Below are 17968 nucleotides of genomic sequence, written 5' to 3'. Positions count from 1 at the left end.
TGGCCATAAACCCCCAATGTTTTTCTCCCAGCAATTTACTTGACCTCTTCCTCCCAATGTGAAGAGGCCTGTGAATGAACGGCTTCTCCAGACCACAGCTGACCAGAAGTGGGAGGGGGATGGCCACAGACGGAGAGGCCAGCAAGGAGGCCCCTACGCCTAGTGACCAGGGTGAGGAAGGGACGGGCCAAGCCAGACCCCAGGAGGGGCCTGCTGTGTCCAGGCCTGTCCACCCTCAGCAGTGACAGTGACAAGGGGCCGTGGACCAGGCTCAGACCATCAGAAACGGCCCCACAAGACCACAAATCCTGGAACCACGGGAGAGCACCGTCTAGACCCTGTGCGCCTCAGGGTGGGCCCCTCCTTGGGGTGAGAGCTGCTCTCAGAGTCTGGGAGAGCACAGGGATCTGGGTTGGAAGGGGTCACCCTAGGGCTCAAGCAAACCCCGGCGCTGGCTACAACTTCTGAGCGCCCCCCACTCACCAAGTGACACAGAGACAGCCTTCCTCCGTGGGACTGCACAGCAGGGTCATGCGGAGTTTGGGCCACACTGTGCCACCAGCCAGGTCTCCTCCTCAGGGAAAAGGGGAAGGGCTCTCCGTGGCAGCACAAAGGGGCCAGGAGGGCGGCTCCTCCGGGAAAGCTGCCGTCACGTCAGGAACGAAGGAGCCCAATGCCTCCCACAGGAAACTTGCTGTCCAGAGCAGGAGATCAGGGGATTTTTAACACGCCACACAGGTAACACATCCCCCTTTCTCCAAAGTCAGCCGACTTCCTGCTCTGACTCTCAAGTGTGCTTACACTCCAAGTGCTGGAAACCTCCAAAGCAAATCTTTTACTGTGACAGTGTGGTGCATATTTTGAACCCACGTATTTGTAACGGTCATTCAACAGTTCTTTGCTTCCTTCCAGGAGTGTCGTGGCAGGCTCAAAATTAAATCAGCCAGCTTGCTCCTTACTCACGGACACAGGATGCAAGTTTTGCCATTTCTGTCCCCCTGCAACACTAATAAAATTGGCAGGAGTAACACGTCGCTTTGTCTTCGCCGAGTCCAGAACCAAGACTCCGAATCCCAGGGACGCTTGCTTAAATACTGCCAACAGCCTGCCTGCTCCCACCCTCCGCCCTGACCCCGGGAAGGCAAACAGTGAAACGGGACCGTGCAGAAATGTGAGAAAAGGCGAAACTCCTGAAGCCGTGCATTGCTTTTCTCTCTCCTAGACCAGAAACCACACAACTTCACCCAAAAACAGGGCAGCACACCTCTTCTGGGGAGAGGACTCCCGGGAGCAGGACTCGCCCGAGCGGTGGCAGCAAAGTGCAAGTCCGTCAGAGGGGCGCCCTTCTCGGCCAGTTCTCTGCAGGGTGACCAAGTGACCAAGGGAACCCACGCCGTGAAGGCAGAAGGCCCAGGACCGAGAGCCACCGTCTGTCACTTGGTCACAGTCCCCTCGCCTTGGCCTCCCCAGAAGGCAGGGATGTGGCCTTCCCTTACCTGTGGCCATCCAGGAGCTCTGAGCCCAGCGCGGCACCCACCACCCCGTGGCTGCTCCCTGAACGCCGGGCTGTGTGTGCACGGTGAGCGTCACCGGCCACCCGAGTCAAGAGGGTCCCCCCCAGAAACTGGGGACAGGTTCCGCGCACACAGGCCCCACACGCGCAGCTCTAGGGCCGGTGGGGGCGAGGACAAGGCGCTGCAGGCTCCCCAGGCATTCGAGCGCTTGTTCTGAAGAACAAGACGCTTCCTATGAAGCCGAAGCCCGCCTGGGAGGCTCTCCCCGCACAGAAATCTGCTTATTTGACTCAAGAGACCTCCTCAAGAAACACTCTGTAAAATGAAATCATTACGTTGTTTAAGCACATACAACACAAATCAGTTCAAACCAGTGAAGGAAAGCCGTGAGGTGGCTGAGCGTGCAATAGGTGCAAATCCCAAGGAGCGTCATTTGATGAAAACTCCTTCCAGTGTTTATCCCGGGGAGAGCTTCTCCCCTTCCTCAGAAGATGGTATGGAGGGGAGGCCAGGGTCTGCACGAGGATCGCCTGGTCCACCCGAGAACTAACGCAGGAACTTCCCGGAAAGGGTCTCGCGATACGCAGATGCTCAGGATTCACTCGGACGTGATCGGCAGGCCACGTGGCACAGAGGGGCTGCCAGGGACCGGCCGGCGTCACCTTCGGCGTCCCCGTGCAGGCCACTCCTCTACTTACAACACTTAAAAATGAACAGGAAAGCAGCAAATCCACGCAGAAGCTGACTGCCATCCGCTCAAATGGAGTGCACACAACAGGACTTCACAGGTCTGGCCGCTCTTCAGGAGGACCTCAGAGGCATCCCGTCTTCACCATTTCAACCGAGAGACTGCTTTGGCACACGTAAAGGGCGAGACCTGACCAAGCATCCGGTGGGGCGGATGCCCCCCTCCCAGACAGAACAGAGACCCTGCAGTGACGTGCTCTGCCGTAGAGGGTCCAGGCCCTCGTCCGTGAGCCTAGTGACGGGAAGCCACGAGCCAGCCAGCCAAGTGCTGGAAGGAGGATCAGGCCGAACTAGGCCACATGCTCCCACCCAGCCTCTACGCTGAGCTAGCAGGGGGCAACTTGCCAGAAACACCATCAAAAGCCACGTGTGTGCAACACCACAGAGCCCCACAAAGAGAAAACAGCCTGCATGCGTTAAGTTTTCAAAAACACAGAATATTTTTACAACTGTTCAGTTTGGTTGGACTGTAAGCTTTCTCGGTGTTGCATTCCTGTATTGTTTCTAAAATGACTTCCATGGACAAAATGAAACACGAGGGTGACTCTTTGAGAAGGGAGGGGGAAGACACGTGCAGGTCCAGCCTGGTGGGACCAAACACGCTACTGCTCCTCTCACAGCGTGAGTGCGACCAGGGCAGAACGGTCCATGTTTCAAGTGAATCAAAGGGAATCAACTTTAGGGAAACCTAAACAAGCCCCCAAATAACATTTATTTTTCAACACCCCTTCGCATTAGATTTTTTGACACTGCAGGGAATAACGGGGTCAAAGCTTTGTAGTCACGCAGAGCTGGTGTGGGGAGAGTTCATTGAGCTCTTGCAAAAGCAAGTTACTCTTAAACGTGACAATTGTTAATGCACACTTGATATTATTGGCAGGAAGTCATAAAATTAGGATCATACTCTCCTTCCCATCTGATACTCTACATTCAAGTATTTTTAGGAAGGGAAAGGTAATTTAACCTAGACCAAGAAATCCCAAAGATCACTGTATAAAGCCATACAAACAGGTAAGCAGACTGACGTGGGGAACAGGAACCCTATTTTGTACAGAATTACAAGTGAAATTTCACTGAAGACAGAGGTCAGTGGTCAACTTCCAATTTCCCTACTGAAGAAAGCAGCATGGCTCCAGAGGAGATAAAGACCCCAGCCCTCACAAGCACTTGAGGAGGAGGGGCAGAACAGCATCCCCAGGCCGTGAGGATGCTCTGCTCGAAACCCCCTTGGCCCCTGCCCACCAGCAGAGCTGGAGAGCACGGCCTTAGGGGCACACAGCGCTTCACCTGCAGGTACCGCCCCTCGGAGCGGGCAAGGGCAGCACCAGTTCAAGTAGACAAAAGGAATCCTAATCATGTCTTTCTGTACAGGGAACACCAGAGCTGGATGGCATCCGAGGTGAATTCATCCACAGCTGGAAAAAGAAGCCCCACTAATCCCACACAGGATGCTTTCAGAAGAGAGGAAACACCTACGAAGTCACTTTGTGCCGAAAGGCTAACCTGAATGCGAAAGCCTGGTAAACGCATCACGGAAAGGAAAATTATAGACGAACATCCGTCATGAATGTAAACATATTAGTACTAGAAAAAATGGCAAATTTAAGCCAGTAACATGGTGGGGGGGGGGCGTGCAGGGGGAGATCATGAACTACGTGGTATAATCCAGCATTTCAAGACTGGTATAAAATCTGGCTTCGTCACTTGTTTAAAAAAAAATGTATTTTAATGTTTATTTTTGAGAGAAAGAGAGAGAGTGAGACACGGAATCCTGAGCAGGCTCCAGGCCCTGAGCCGTCAGCACAGAGCCCGACATGGGGCTCAAACTCACGAACCATGAGATCGTGACCTGAACTGAAGTCAGACGCTTAACCTACTAAGCCACCCAGGTGCTCCTCACCACTTGTTTAAAAAAGTAGTAATAATAACGTTGAGACACGTACAAAAAGACTAACAAAATCCACCATGTAGAGGAAGTATTTTCCATCCGAGAAAAGACACCTATGAGACCCACAGGGGCAGCACCATGGCTCGGGAACCGGAAGCCCCCGTGACTGGAACAGGGGAAGAATGTCCACCGTCACAACGTTTACCCCATACGCCAGAGGGTCCAGTCAGTGGTGAAAGTGGAAATAAAAGGCATAAAGATCAGAAAGTTGTCTTTAGTCACAGGACCGACTTTCTATAGCAGAAGTCCTAAGGAATCTGCAAAACAATTCCTACAACTATTAATTCAGTAAGAGGACAGAAGATCAACATATCAAAAATCAACATAAAAAACGATGTACCAGCAGCCAGTAAAAAACCATTTTAAACTAATTTAGAACACCAAAATATTTAGAAGTCAGATGTACAAAAAACATACGAGATCTCTATGCTGGAAACTAGAACACAGAAGAAAATTAAAGACAAGTCGAATGAATGGAGACATAAACCATGTTCATAAATTGGAAGGTTTTTAAAGTGGTCAACCCTCCCAATTTGGGTACAAAAATTTAATGAACCCCCAACCAAAATCCCAATCAATACTAGACACCTTGATTCTTTAATATGGAAATTTAAAGGCACTGAAGCCAAAACAGTCTTTAGGGGGAAAAAAAAAAGTTAGAAGACTCATTACCTTAATTCAAGACTTATCACAAAGCTATGCAATCACATCCACACAGTTCTGGTGTGGGACAGATGAAGCGATCACCTGAACCACAGAACGTCCAGACGTAGGGATGCACACAAGTAGTCAATTGATTTGACAAATGTGCTAAGGGAATTCAATTTAGAAAGTTGTTTTCTCCTCCTAAATGAGGAGAAAACTAAGTAACTGGAAAAAAAAACTGAGTACTTCACCACAACAAGGTGGTTCAAGATGATGGGTCCTAGATCTAAACATAAGAGCCTGAAATTATCAAGTTTTAGAAGAATTTATCAGAAAATACTGGAGAAATTAACAGCAGGCAAATCTTGAAGACAAAAAATGCTAAGAAAATCATTAAGTTGTAGTCCCTCAAAATCAGGAACTTCTCATTGGAAGATGGCACTAGAATAAAAACAAGCATCCAGTTGTGAAATACATATGGTAACACACATATCTGATAAAGGACTTGTAACCAGAAGCACAAATCAATGATAAAACAAACAGGATGCCCATCGAAAATGGGCAGAAGACCCACGCAGACGCCGTACAATGAAAAGGCAGGAGTGGTCGATAAAGGTGGCTAGAGGAGATCATGAGGAAAGTTAAAATCAGAATGAGAATGTTTCAGACCCACTAGAATGGCTAAAACTTTAGAAACGAACACATATCAGTGAGAGCAGAGAGAGATGGAAACTCCTGCAATTTCTGATGGAAGGGAGTATGAAATGGTTCCACTTTGGGAAAAGTTTTGGCAGTTTCTTAGGAGGTTAAACATACATTTGCCATGCAAGCCAGCAATCCCACACCCTGGAGCTGACTCCAGAGAAGCAAAAAGGGGTCCAAAGAGGCTTGAACAAAACTTTCAACTTTACTCCCACTAGCCAAAAATTGGACAATTCAAATTCCATCAGTAGGAGACCTGATAAAACTGTGGAGTACTCCTAGAATAAACTACATTCACCACCAAGAAGGACCTACTAATTGACACACAACAGGGGTGACCCTCAAAACGTCGCTGAACAAAGAATCCAAGTACAGAAGACTATACCCTAAACTCTATATAAAGCTCAAGAATGAGTGGTTAATCAAGACAGAAATGGGAACGGTAGATGCCAACAGGAGCCGGGACTCACAGGGAGCACAAGGGAACAGGTGGTTTAGAGAGTTCCAGATCTTGGTTTAGGCTGGTGGCCATTTGGCTTGTACACTTTTCTCAAAACCTCACCTCGATTTTCTATCACTTGAAAAAGAATTATCAACCCTGAGTATTCATAAAGAATTTTTGAATCTGTAACTTTTAAATGTCCCTTCCTAACGTTAACCGTGGGTGTATAACAGACTACTGGTTAAAACTCATTTCCCACTTGCCCCTTACACACAGAATCTCGCCTACCCTGGCTCCCAGCCCGGTGGTGGCCCCGTGACAGGAGGATGCTAGGGGCTCCTTCTGGAAAGGGCGGTGGGTCCCTTTCTCTCTCCTCTGCCCAGACAGGGAGCGTGGCAGCTCGCACCCCAGAGGCCAGCCCAAAGCACCAGAATGAGGGCCACAGCCTGGAGAGGCAGAGGAAAGCCGGAGGCAGCCATGAGACCCAGCCTCCACTGCTCATCCACGAGCGTCTTACTGAAGCCATCCGGACGACTGCTTCAGGCTGAACCCAATCCTGATGCAGGAAGCAGCTCAGAATTAAGCCTCCTCTTGTGTTCTCATCACCCAGAGTGGGCATTTAATGAAACGTCTAGGTTTTATTTTCTTCCCCAAATTCACTTCAAGGATTTTTTTCTTAAAGCAAAAAGTTCCACAAAATTTCTGTGATTTATTGGGCAAGTGAATATGCTAAGAGACAAAATGACATTCCCCACGAATTATTTGGTGTCTGTGATTTTCTAAGCACCGTGGCCAGATGGTTTTCATAGAAAGAGAAGAGTGTATTCATATAGTTCAAAGGTTTGCTTATATTTTTTTTTGGGCCTTAAAAAAAAAAAAAGTACTATTGATTGTAACATGCAGCTCGACAGGAAAAAATCTCGACACTGGAGGCGAAAACGGGTATTTATTACCGTGCCCGTGCTCATTATGGCGGTCTCTGACAGGGGTCCATTAAAATCAATTTTTATGTTTCTATGTATTTTCTTTATCTAATGTTCTCTGGCATTGTGTTTATTAGCCGGTTAAGACAAACACTGAGCAGGAGTGGGCGGTTTTTCCCTCTTCTGTCAGAAGTAACGAGAACTGCAATTTTAATACAACGACTCACAATCGATGGATGGAGGAAACGTTACATTTCAGAACCAAACGTTAAGGAGTGCTTTAAATTTTTTATGTTTTTACAATTAAGAGAAATACGGTGGAGATCTGTCAGAAGAGAAGCACGTGTCCTGTTAGAAAAGGCAGCGCTCTAACATCATGCTGGGGGGCTCCCCCCATGCTCACCCCCCACCCCCACCCCCGTCTGTCTGACACCACAGGGGCCACGAAAGCTCCAAATCAAGCAGTTCCAAGACTTCAGCAGGAAACTCACCTGGCAGACTCTGAACAACGAAGGCTGGTCCTGATTTAAAAGCATCAAGATCAGGGAAGCATTTCCCCCCCAATCCCGGTCACCAATCTTCCAGAGAGATTCCCATACTTGTTGAAGAATCAAAATATTTAAGGCTTATAGTCCATCGACTACTCTGTAAATGTTTTTTTGTTTATTTTAGAGACAGAGAGGGAAGGAGAATGCGAGCTGGGGTGGGGGGGGGGGTAGGGGAGGACAGAGGGAGCGAGAATCCCGAGCAGGCTCCACACTCAGTGCACAGCCTGAGGTGGGGCTTGATCCCATGACCCTGGGATCATGACCTGAGCTGCAATCAAGAGTCAAACACTGGATGGACTGAGCCACCCAGGCGCCCCTGTAAACGTGTATGTTAATTAGACGTCATGGGCCACTAGCGAGAGCTGTGCCCCTGTGGTTACCTGCAGGCAGAGGACGCACAGACATCAGCAGATGCTGCTGACGCAAAGTCCTGGCCCAGCCACGGGCCAGGCTGAGGTTGGTGGCTGCCGGTCTGTGGCTCCGTACCACGCCGCAGTACCCACTGCTTCTGTGCCACTCTCAACAAATACTGCGCGGAGAGGGGACTGCAGGGGACTCACCGGGCATCGGGGGTCTTCCTGCCGTGCAGCCTGATCTCATGCACACCCTGCTCACAGGCAGAGATCTCAATCTCCCCCAGCGGGCTGTCCACCACCTTGTAGCTCATTTCACAGGTCTTGTCCATTCTCCCACGCACCTGTAAAAGATGATTTTAAAGCAATTAAGTACACGTGAAAAAGCGTGGTCCCTCTTAAAGCACAACGAGCACCAGTTACTGAAGACAAACGTCTTCCGAAGTTCTTCCCCATTCTTGGAACCTAATCATCGGATGCGTCGTCTTTGTACTGCACTTACTTCAGAGACAGAAAACTACCAAGACCACTAGAGCAGCCGACTAGCGGCACACACGCCTTCCTTCAATTACTCCCTAGCCTCACCTTGAACCAGGGCTCAGTCGAAGAGGCGAAAACGACCAGAGCTCCCTCTATGGGGTCCCTAGAGCCAAGCTAACCTTGCTTCAACAAAACAGTTACCAACTTTCTCACCAACACAGGCTGAAGGTACGGGATATTTTGAACAAAGTACATTTAAAAGCAAGGCATCGTGGAGTGAAGGTGGACACAGCTCTTGTGCAGTGGAAGCTGTGCTGGCTGGGAGCGAGCCCCATGCACGCATGGAGAACACACACAGCTGACCCTGACCCTGAACAACACGGGTCTGCTGACCCTGAACAACACGGGTCTGACCTGCGTGGGCCACTGTGCATGGTTTTCCCATACAGGACTGTAAATGTATTTTTTTTTTTTTACGTTTATTTTTGAGAGAGAGAGAGAGAGAGAGAGAGAGAGAGAGAGAGAGAGAGAGAGAGCGCGCGCGCGCGCGCGCACAGTGGGGGGAGGGGCAGAGAGAGGAGGAGACACAGAATCGGAAACAGGCTCCAGGCTCCAGGCTCCGAGCCGTCAGCACAAAGCCAGACGTGGGGCTTGAATTCACCAACCATGAGATCATGACCTGAGCCCAAATCGGACATCTAACCCACTGAGCCACCCAGGCGCCCCAGAACTATAAATGTATTTTTTCTGCCTTACGATGTTAACACGTTCCCTAGCTTACTTTTTTTTTTTTATAAGAACACAGTATATAATACAAACATACAAAAGGTGATAACTGGATATTCTCACAGGAAGGTCAACAGTAGGCTCTTAGTAGCTAAATTTTTGGGGAGTCAAAAGTCACACGCAGATTTTCGACTGCACGGAGGTCAGCGTCCCTAATCCCATGCTGTTCAAGGGCCAACCGTGCACTTCACTTACTTTCAGAGAAACGTACAAACACATAAAAGCTCTCCTATGATGCGCTGCCCCTGTTAATTGACAGATATTCATTTCGGTCAGCGGACCAAAGGCCGGGGAGAACGAGCAGGTACGGTGGAGGGTGGGAAGGAGCCAGGCAGGAGGTCCGGGCAAACTGACATTGGATAAAAACCACCCCAACTGCGGGCAGAAGATGCGAGCCAAGGGTGGGCTGTGGGGACACGAACGGGGACCAGCCCAGGCCCCGGAGCCTGTTCCCTCCCTGCAGCCCCTCCTCCCGCAAACCGCGTGACCTCACATGCCAGCGTTTCCCCGCGCTCGGCCCCACGGCAGCCACCAGCCATGCACGGAAACAGCGACAGCCTCACCCCCCACCCAGACCGTGCGCTGCTCCTGACCTGTGGGCCGGGCTGCTGATCACAGCTCTGTCCGCAGGCACCTCCGATGAACTGTCCGCGACGTAACCCTGCAAAAATGCTCTCCTGCACACGCGGCTTTTCAGGGATGTCACTGCCGCCCATCGTCACCCCCACCACGCCCAGGACTCACCCTAGGGATTCTCCTCCCCCGCTCACCCCATCAAGCTCCTACCACTGCCAGCTCCACTCATTTCCACCCCATTCTCCCCGAGGCCTCATCAACTCTCATGCGAGGAAGGACTTCCCTGGGACCCGAGTTACACCTGGGCCCTTCCCACCCCTTCCCGCCCCTCGCCCCTCGCCCCGAACAATAAATCAGCTGCCAATTACACAAAGGGGCTACAGCAGGGTCCGAAAACTGCAGCCCACAGGCCGCAGGCAGCCTGACACCTGCTTTCGTAAATCACGTTTTGCGGGGACGTGGCCTCGCTCATCTGTCTGCATGCTGGCTGTGGCTGCCTTCCTGCTGCCCGGCTGTGACGGGGACAGCGTGGCCCTGAGCACTTACCCCGGCCTCCACACGCCGGGTCTGCTGAGCCCCTCGAGGTCCGCGCTCATGCACCCTTCCTATCCCCACCCGCAGGCCGGCCGTCCCTCCAGGCAGCTCAGGGGCCTGATACTGCAGTCCCTCCACCACACGTCCTCTTCCTGACCTCCCCACATGGCCGGCCTCACCACCCCTACCCTGACCTCTTCCCTTCCCCATCCTTCCACCTGCTGCTAAAGCCACACACCAACTCCCTCATCTGTCTTCCCAGCAGCCACGGGGAGAAGTGCATTTATGGCCCTGATGAGGTCAAGCAGTACCCCCAAACCACACAGTGTGTAAGCATCACCCCGAGATTCCATCCTAAGCCCCGGGCTGCAGAGCCACCCTGCTCAACATGCACTTTTCTGTGCGTCTTGACCGGGATCTGAAATAGACTCCTCTCAGTTCCCAGTGAGGGGACACGGGATTGTGATGTTCGCCCGATGTCACAGATGCTCTGACATGTCGCACTCCTTGACCACCCCAACGTCCATGGATCCCCACTTCGCCATGCAGGGGCAGGAAGCAGGGGGGTGGCCTCCCACCACGGCCTGTCACTTTGCCACAAGTGCGTTTATCTGTGGGGTAAAGGACACCTAAACCACAGGGCCTGTACAGGGACTAGTGGGAACATGGGCAGACACTTGGCTTCCGGGAAGGATTTGGGATTACCATCTTGTCACAGTTGACATTTTAACCACATGCCCTTGGCCTTCGATCCTGTCACGCAGAGCATCAGCTCTCCTCTGTAAAATCTTATCCAACAGCACCAAAATCCTTACCGTCGTAAACAGCGGGTGGCCACCCCTTCCCAGCCCCCCGGGGCCTTCCCTCATTCCTCGGAGCCTTCACATCTATGGATGTTTCCCGTCACCCTGCGGGGTCTGCTACCAGGAGTCAGGGCTCTACTGGAGACAGATGCATCACATACACGAGAGGCTTATCAAACAGACGAAGTAGATGAGCAGCATTTCCACCATCCAGGCCAAGAGTCTGGCACAGCATTTCCCACAGTGTCTTCTAGAAGACTAAAGACTACTCAGAGAAATGTGGGTGCACTATCCCCTCCTGGGAAACTCACCATGCACGTTAGTGTGTTAAAAGCTCTGAGCAGTCCTGCATAGAAACTGGTTTTTGTTAACCATGAACTCACGTCTCCTACCTAGGCCATGCCTGTCAGGCTGAAAGTGGTTTCCTCGCAGATCTGGGCGCAGGCCTCAGATCCAGACCATGAAAAGCCATGAGCCCCTGTCCCAGGCACGGCTCCGAATGGAAAGCGTCAGAACCTCATAGCAGCTAATTTAAGCACAAAAGCAATTTACTGAAAGGCTGTTCCATAACTCCCAGAACTGCTGGGAAGGCTGGAGAAACAAGCTCAGACAACTGTAGGAACCAAGACTGGCCACAGTCCAACCACAGCCAGAATCGAACCTCAGGAAACATCTGTAGGACCACAGGGACTACAGACACGCAGCCAGCACCGTTGCCACCGTTGCCCTGGAAACAGGATGTTGCAGCCACTGCCAGTTTCCTGCTGCCTGGCCCCGTGCCATCTGCCCTCAATTCACTGCCCAGTGTGTGGACCCAACACCACGCACAAGTTCACGCTGGCACGCGTCCCAATTCACGGCCCGGAGTGTGGACCCAGCACCACGCACAAGTTCACACTGGCACGCGTCCCAATTCACGGCCTGGAGTGTGGACCCAGCACCACGCACAAGTTCATGCTGGCACGCGTCCCAATTCACGACCCAGTGTGTGGACCCAGCACCACGCACAAGCTCACGCTGGCACACGTCCCAATTCACGGCCCGGTGTGTGGACCCAGCACCACGGCACAAGTTCACGCTGGCACGCATCCCAATTCATGGCCCAGAGTGTGGCTCAGCACCACGCACAAGTTCACATTGGCATGTGCCCCAATTCACGGCCCAGAGTGTGGACCCAGCACCACACACAAGTTCACGTTGGCACGCGTCCCAATTCACGGCCCAGTGTGTGGACCCAGCACCACGCACAAGCTCATGCTGGCACACATCCCAATTCACATCCCTGAGTGTGGGCCCAGCACCACACACAAGTTCACGCTGGCACACGTCCCAATTCATGGCCCAGAGTGTGGACCCAGCACCACGCACAAGTTCACACTGGCATGTGCCCCAATTCACGACCCAGTGTGTGGACCCAGCACCACGCACAAGCTCAATGCTGGCATGCGTCCCAATTCATGGCCCGGAGTGTGGACCCAGCACCACACACAAGTTCATGCTGGCACGCGTCCCAATTCACCACCCAGTGTGCGGACCCAGCACCACGCACAAGCTCACGCTGGCACACATCCCAATTCACATCCCTGAGTGTGGGCCCAGCACCACGCACAAGTTCACACTGGCATGTGCCCCAATTCACAACCCAGTGTGTGGACCCAGCACCACGCACAAGTTCACACTGGCATGTGCCCCAATTCACGACCCAGTGTGTGGACCCAGCACCACGCACAGGCTCAATGCTGGCATGCGTCCCAATTCATGGCCCGGAGTGTGGACCCAGCACCACACACAAGTTCATGCTGGCACGCGTCCCAATTCACCGCCCAGTGTGCGGACCCAGCACCACGCACAAGCTCACACTGGCACACATCCCAATTCACATCCCTGAGTGTGGGCCCAGCACCACGTACAAGTTCACACTGGCATGTGCCCCAATTCACAACCCAGTGTGTGGACCCAGCACCACGCACAAGTTCACACTGGCACGCGTCCCAATTCACGGCCCGGAGTGTGGACCCAGCACCACGCACAAGCTCAAGGCTGGCACGCGTCCCAATTCACGGCCCGGAGTGTGGACCCAGCACCACACACAAGTTCACGCTGGCACGCGTCCCAATTCACGGCCCAGTGTGTGGACCCAGCACCACACACAAGCTCACGCTGGCACGTGTCCCAATTCACGGCCCAGTGTGTGGACCCAGCACCACACACAAGCTCACGCTGGCACGCGTCCCAATTCACAGCCCAGAGTGTGGACCCAGCACCACGCACAAACTCACTCTGGCACGCGTTCCAAGCAGGAGAAGGATGGAACACTAGTTGCCCATCTTCCTTCCCAGGACTCAATTTTCTCACCAATAAAACAGCAACGACAGTGCTGATTCCACCACCCTCGCTGGGCTGTTCCGTGGCCTGCAGAACACAGGGAAGATGGTGAACGGGCCACTGGACCACTGCTCCTGTGGGGAAGGGCCTCCCTGTGCACAGGACACAGCCAACTCGCACCCCTACCGCAAGGCACAAGGGGGAGACCCATCTGAGTATGCACACGGGGGTCGGGAGAAGGTTAGGCCAGGGTGGTGAAACTGACAGATGGCCACAGGCATGAGGCTTGCCTCTCCCGTCTCCACCACATGGAGAAATGGTCTCTGGAGACCTGGGTCCTGCTCACTCCTTGGTAAAAGGACATGGCATGTTATAAGGCCTCACCCTGGTGGCCAGACTCCGACCACAGTCAGTTAAGGGTGGCTGGACTTGGAGACTGTTGGCCTCGAATGCAGGGTTAGGGCTGCAATGGTGGTCTCTGAACCAAATATTGCCCAGGCACCCCGAGAACCGCATTTCTGAATGGGACACAAAGGACCCTGAAGATTGGCCTGCCCACCGCTGTACCAACACCAACATGCACCCCACGCCCGGCAACGTGGTGCCAACCCTGGCCCGCCTGGTCTAACGTCACACACGAAGAGCAGTCCACCCTCATCAGGTGAGGACAGGCTTGGAGGAACCACACTATCGCCTGAGGGCACAGAACACCATGTGTCACTCACAGAGCAGGGGATGCTCTTTCCAAATCATGGCAAGAACCAAAAAAGGGCAACCAGTCTGTAGTGGCAATAACTGGGGAGTTGAAATCAGAGTTATGGGTGAGCGGCTGGGGTCACCTGGGGCCACAACCAATCAGCCAGTCACGGGGTTGCGTGAGGTCTCAGCGGTTTGCTCCTGAGACTCTGTTATCGGTTAACAGAAGAGAAACCAAATCCCACTTCAGTTTCCTGAACGCCAGGATTCCAGACCTGCCTTCCCTAGGACTAAGGCCTGGTACCCAGGCCCAGGTCCTGGGCGAGGCCTGGTGGGGCTGTATTTTCTCTGGCGCTGCTGGGTTTACCTAAGCCCGTTAGCAGAACCGCGGCTAGTCAGAGAGAATCACCACAACCCACCGCCTACTACGTTGCCAAAAGAGCAAAAGCAGCAAATTTTAACAGCATTTTATATGAACCTGCCAGAAAGGGAGCCCTGCTTTCTCTCCTGTAGACAACAGGCACGCATGCGCAGAGTCCTTCCACCAGCAAAAGTAAAAACTAGCCGATGTCCTAGAGCAGCCTACCACGTCACGGATAACATGTCCCCGGACAGCAGCGCTGGGCCGTGTGGCGTGGCGGGCAGTGCGTGGACGGGGAGCCCCAGGCGGACAGCAAGTGTGACACAGCACGGGTGCATTACAAGTCAGGCAGAGCCCGTAGAGGGCGGAGGGAGGCTCGCAGGCTGGGTGGGGCGTCGCCGACACCAGGGGGACAGCAAGAAGAGGCTTCAATAGTCGGCGAACGCGTCGGGGAGTCAGCGCGTCCCAACACGGGCTGGGGGGAGGTACCGCCTGGAAAGCGACAATGCCAGACACACACGGGGCCGGCCAGGAGCAGGCAGCACAAAGGAGCCGACGGGATTCCGAGCCGTGTGAGCACGACAGCTCCCGTCCCACACCCTCACACAGCCAATGCCCCGCGCTCCAGAGACCAACCCAGACAGGGCCAGGCGCCTGACCCCGAGAAGCGAGCCAAGAAAGGAACAAGGCCCCGTGAAGACACTCGCTGGTTGGCAGCGAGACAAGATGCTCGGGCACCAAGTCCAGGGCCAGGCCAGCCCCTCAGGACTACAGGGAGGCCATGCCAGTGGGGGGACAGGTGAGGAGGAAGAATTTTTGGAGGAAACGACATCCACGTGGAGGGCTGGCTCATAACAGGAGACAGGCAGGCGAGACGCCCGGGGGGACAGCGGCCGAGGCGAGCACGGCACGGAGGGGCCAGGAGCGGGCGAGGAGGCAGGTGCCACAGCAAGCCGGGGCTGCACAGCCCGTGAGGCCAATGGATGAGCCTGGCCTTGCCCCGAGGGGCCCTAGAAGATTAGACGGGGGAGACGCCACCCGGTTTGCCCATTTGGAAGCTTCCTCTAGCAGGTGTGTAAGGAATGGGTGGGAGAGAGATTCGGAGTCGCTGAGGACGGATGGGAGCCCAGCCAGCACATGGCGACAGCACTAACCAGCGAGCAAAAACCAACAAACATGCCCCTGATGCATCAGTCGCTAGGAGAAGGTGCTGGAAATTCAACAAGACAAAAAGGGCCTACTGGGGGAAAGCACCACAAAAGTCAACTCACGCATGCTGGGCCATCTGTGCCACAGCTTTTGTATAAATCTAAAATTACTCCAAAATAAAGTCTGTTTTTAAAAACCAATATGGATAAAACAATTTAAAACATTTTTTCTGTTACCTGCATGTTCTGAGTTCACAGTAAACGAGTTCCTTTTATAAGGAGAAAACACTGTGTTAAAATCCCACATGACCAAGACAAATGACAACAGCAAATGTTCTAAAATTATCATGGCCTCAATCTCATCTGTGTAAAACAAGGGACTGTTAATGCTTTTCTGAGTAAAATAAAAACTCTTGAGGCATGAGAGTTTTTGGATTAAAAATGGGTTCAATAAAATGCACGCACACAAAAGCAAACCAGATCTTACCCCTTCTTTCACATCATAAATCCCTAAAAATGTGACCTGACCAGCCCTACACATGCTGGTGCCCTCCCTGCCTGCCTGCCCTCATCTCTGACCAGGGCCCCTGATTTCACTCTGTTTCTGCTGCTGTTTAAACACTCAGACCTCACTTGTGCCTCAGGGCCTTTGTACCCGCTGCTGAAGCTCCCTAAAACATCTCTTCCTAACATGCTGGCACAGCGGCCTTTCTGTCACTTAACTCATAAGCCTACTCACACATCACCTTCTCAGAGAAATCTTCCCAAAACAGTCTACATCCTCCATCCCTTCTATTTACAACACCGATGTCACATGCAATTACATGAGATGTGTTTTGCTTGTGTGCCCTGTGTTGCCTTCACTAGAACGTAAGCTCCAGCACAGGTAGCGAATGTTAGGTGATAATGCTGGCCAACGAGTAAGAAGTCTGCTGAACTTTTCATTAAAAAACAACAACAACAACAGCAAAAGTGGCAGGCACCACCTCCTTCCCTTTCTTCCTTCCTTGACCTGGCGTATGTGCAGGCTGGAGCGGTGGCAGCCGCCTGGAACATGAAGGAAAAGCCGACTGGAGCGCCCTGGCTGTGATGCCACCGCAGCGGCCGCACCCACCGCACTGCCACACTCCGTCTCGCGTGAGAGAAAGGAAGTCCTGCTTGTCGCAAGGTGGCGTTCTCAGGAATTCCTCCTCTCTTCCGGCTGGAGTGGCTTACAGGCTCCACAGCACTCACAATAGCGGCCAGAATACTGTGGGTGCTCAGCGAGTACCTGCTGAATAAGTGAACTGGTTACACGAGTCATTCCATCATGCCTGAAGGACCCAGAAGGGGGAACTCCGGAATTAGTTAAGAATCCATGGCTGGGGCTCTGATGGCGTGAGGAGACCAGGAAGGCTTCCTGGAGGAGGTGCTGACATGAGAGAGCAGACAATCTTGGGGCATCAGCAGGGAGAGACTATGGCAGGCAGGTCTGCCCGTGGAGGGCCCAGTGCCACAGGGAATCCGGGGCATTCAGGGAACCAAAGGGGGCGCCCTGGAGGGAGAGGCCTGTGTTTGAGAGACACCTGCTGCAGCAGCCCTGGGAGCCATGGGGAGGAGTAGGGGACAGGAGCGGGAGGGCACAGGCTATCCCTGACAACCCCGAGAACATCTGGGGTGGACAAAGGCCTTGCTGTCTGCAGTGCAGCTGCTTCCCCAGCCCCAACGAGGACGGACAGACAGAAAAACCCAACCACCTCCCACTCCCAGGCAGGGGCTTCAGGTGCATGACACAGGGCCGGAGAGACAGCGATGCTCAGGCCTTTCTTCCCGAAGAGGCCAGCAGGCACCTGCAGGAATAAACCCCCTGCGGCACGGGGAGGGAGAAAGCGCCACTGTCACTTTCCAGCGTGCCTGACGGCACAACATGGAACCCAAAGTCTGGGGGGTCTGCAGTCGGGACTCCAGGACCTGTCAGCAGCTCCCACAACTGGCTGCTCAAGTAAGTGGTTCCCGGGGAGCCCAGCGAGAGCACCGCTTCCCGCTGTCCCACGGCGTCTCACGGCCCCGCAGACCAGCCCGAGTCTTCTGCCGACACCACAGGCCACACTCGGGCCTCTGGAGGACCAGACGGCGGCGGGCTTCCCACTCCCCACTCGCATGAGGCCCAAAGTCTGTGGCAGCCCGCGGGCTCGGGGGCCAGCTCCCCGCGTCCTGCTTGCAACAGCCACCTAAAGCCACGAGAGCTGATGTTAATTGGTGGCAGGAAAAAACGATTTTTCATGGCTATTTGGAGACCTCTGAAAAAGGGAAGCGAATTTCGTTTCATCCCCTTTCAACATGAATGGCGTTTAATGTTCTGCATTAAGCGGCTGGTGCCAGAGGCCAGGTTTCCACTGCAGGAAATGCAAGGAGCCTGGGGACAGAAACGGTCTTGCCTCTCCTTCACTTGTCGTCT

General features: G+C 53.3%; 1 protein-coding gene across 17 annotated transcripts in view; it reads right to left on the bottom strand.

The window, feature by feature from the left end:
- MGMT (O-6-methylguanine-DNA methyltransferase) overlaps positions 1 to 17968 on the bottom strand; it is a 298692-nt gene that overhangs the window by 223577 nt on the left and 57147 nt on the right. For 14 of the 17 annotated variants that reach the window (XM_045040847.1, XM_045040853.1, XM_045040850.1 and 11 more), the window contains one exon: positions 8030 to 8166. In XM_045040847.1, the coding sequence (XP_044896782.1) occupies positions 8030 to 8154 (125 nt within the window). In that variant the 5' untranslated portion in view covers positions 8155 to 8166. Of the gene's footprint in view, positions 1 to 8029; positions 8167 to 9681; positions 9824 to 17968 lie in introns of those variants that run through there. The other 3 variants (XM_045040848.1, XM_045040842.1, XM_045040844.1) reach the window with 2 other exon arrangements.

This window comes from Felis catus, chromosome D2, assembly GCF_018350175.1.
Source record: "Felis catus isolate Fca126 chromosome D2, F.catus_Fca126_mat1.0, whole genome shotgun sequence".
Classification (NCBI taxonomy): Eukaryota; Metazoa; Chordata; class Mammalia; order Carnivora; family Felidae; genus Felis; species Felis catus.
Note: the sequence above shows the minus strand (reverse complement) of the source record. Positions and strands in the feature narration are given on the sequence as shown.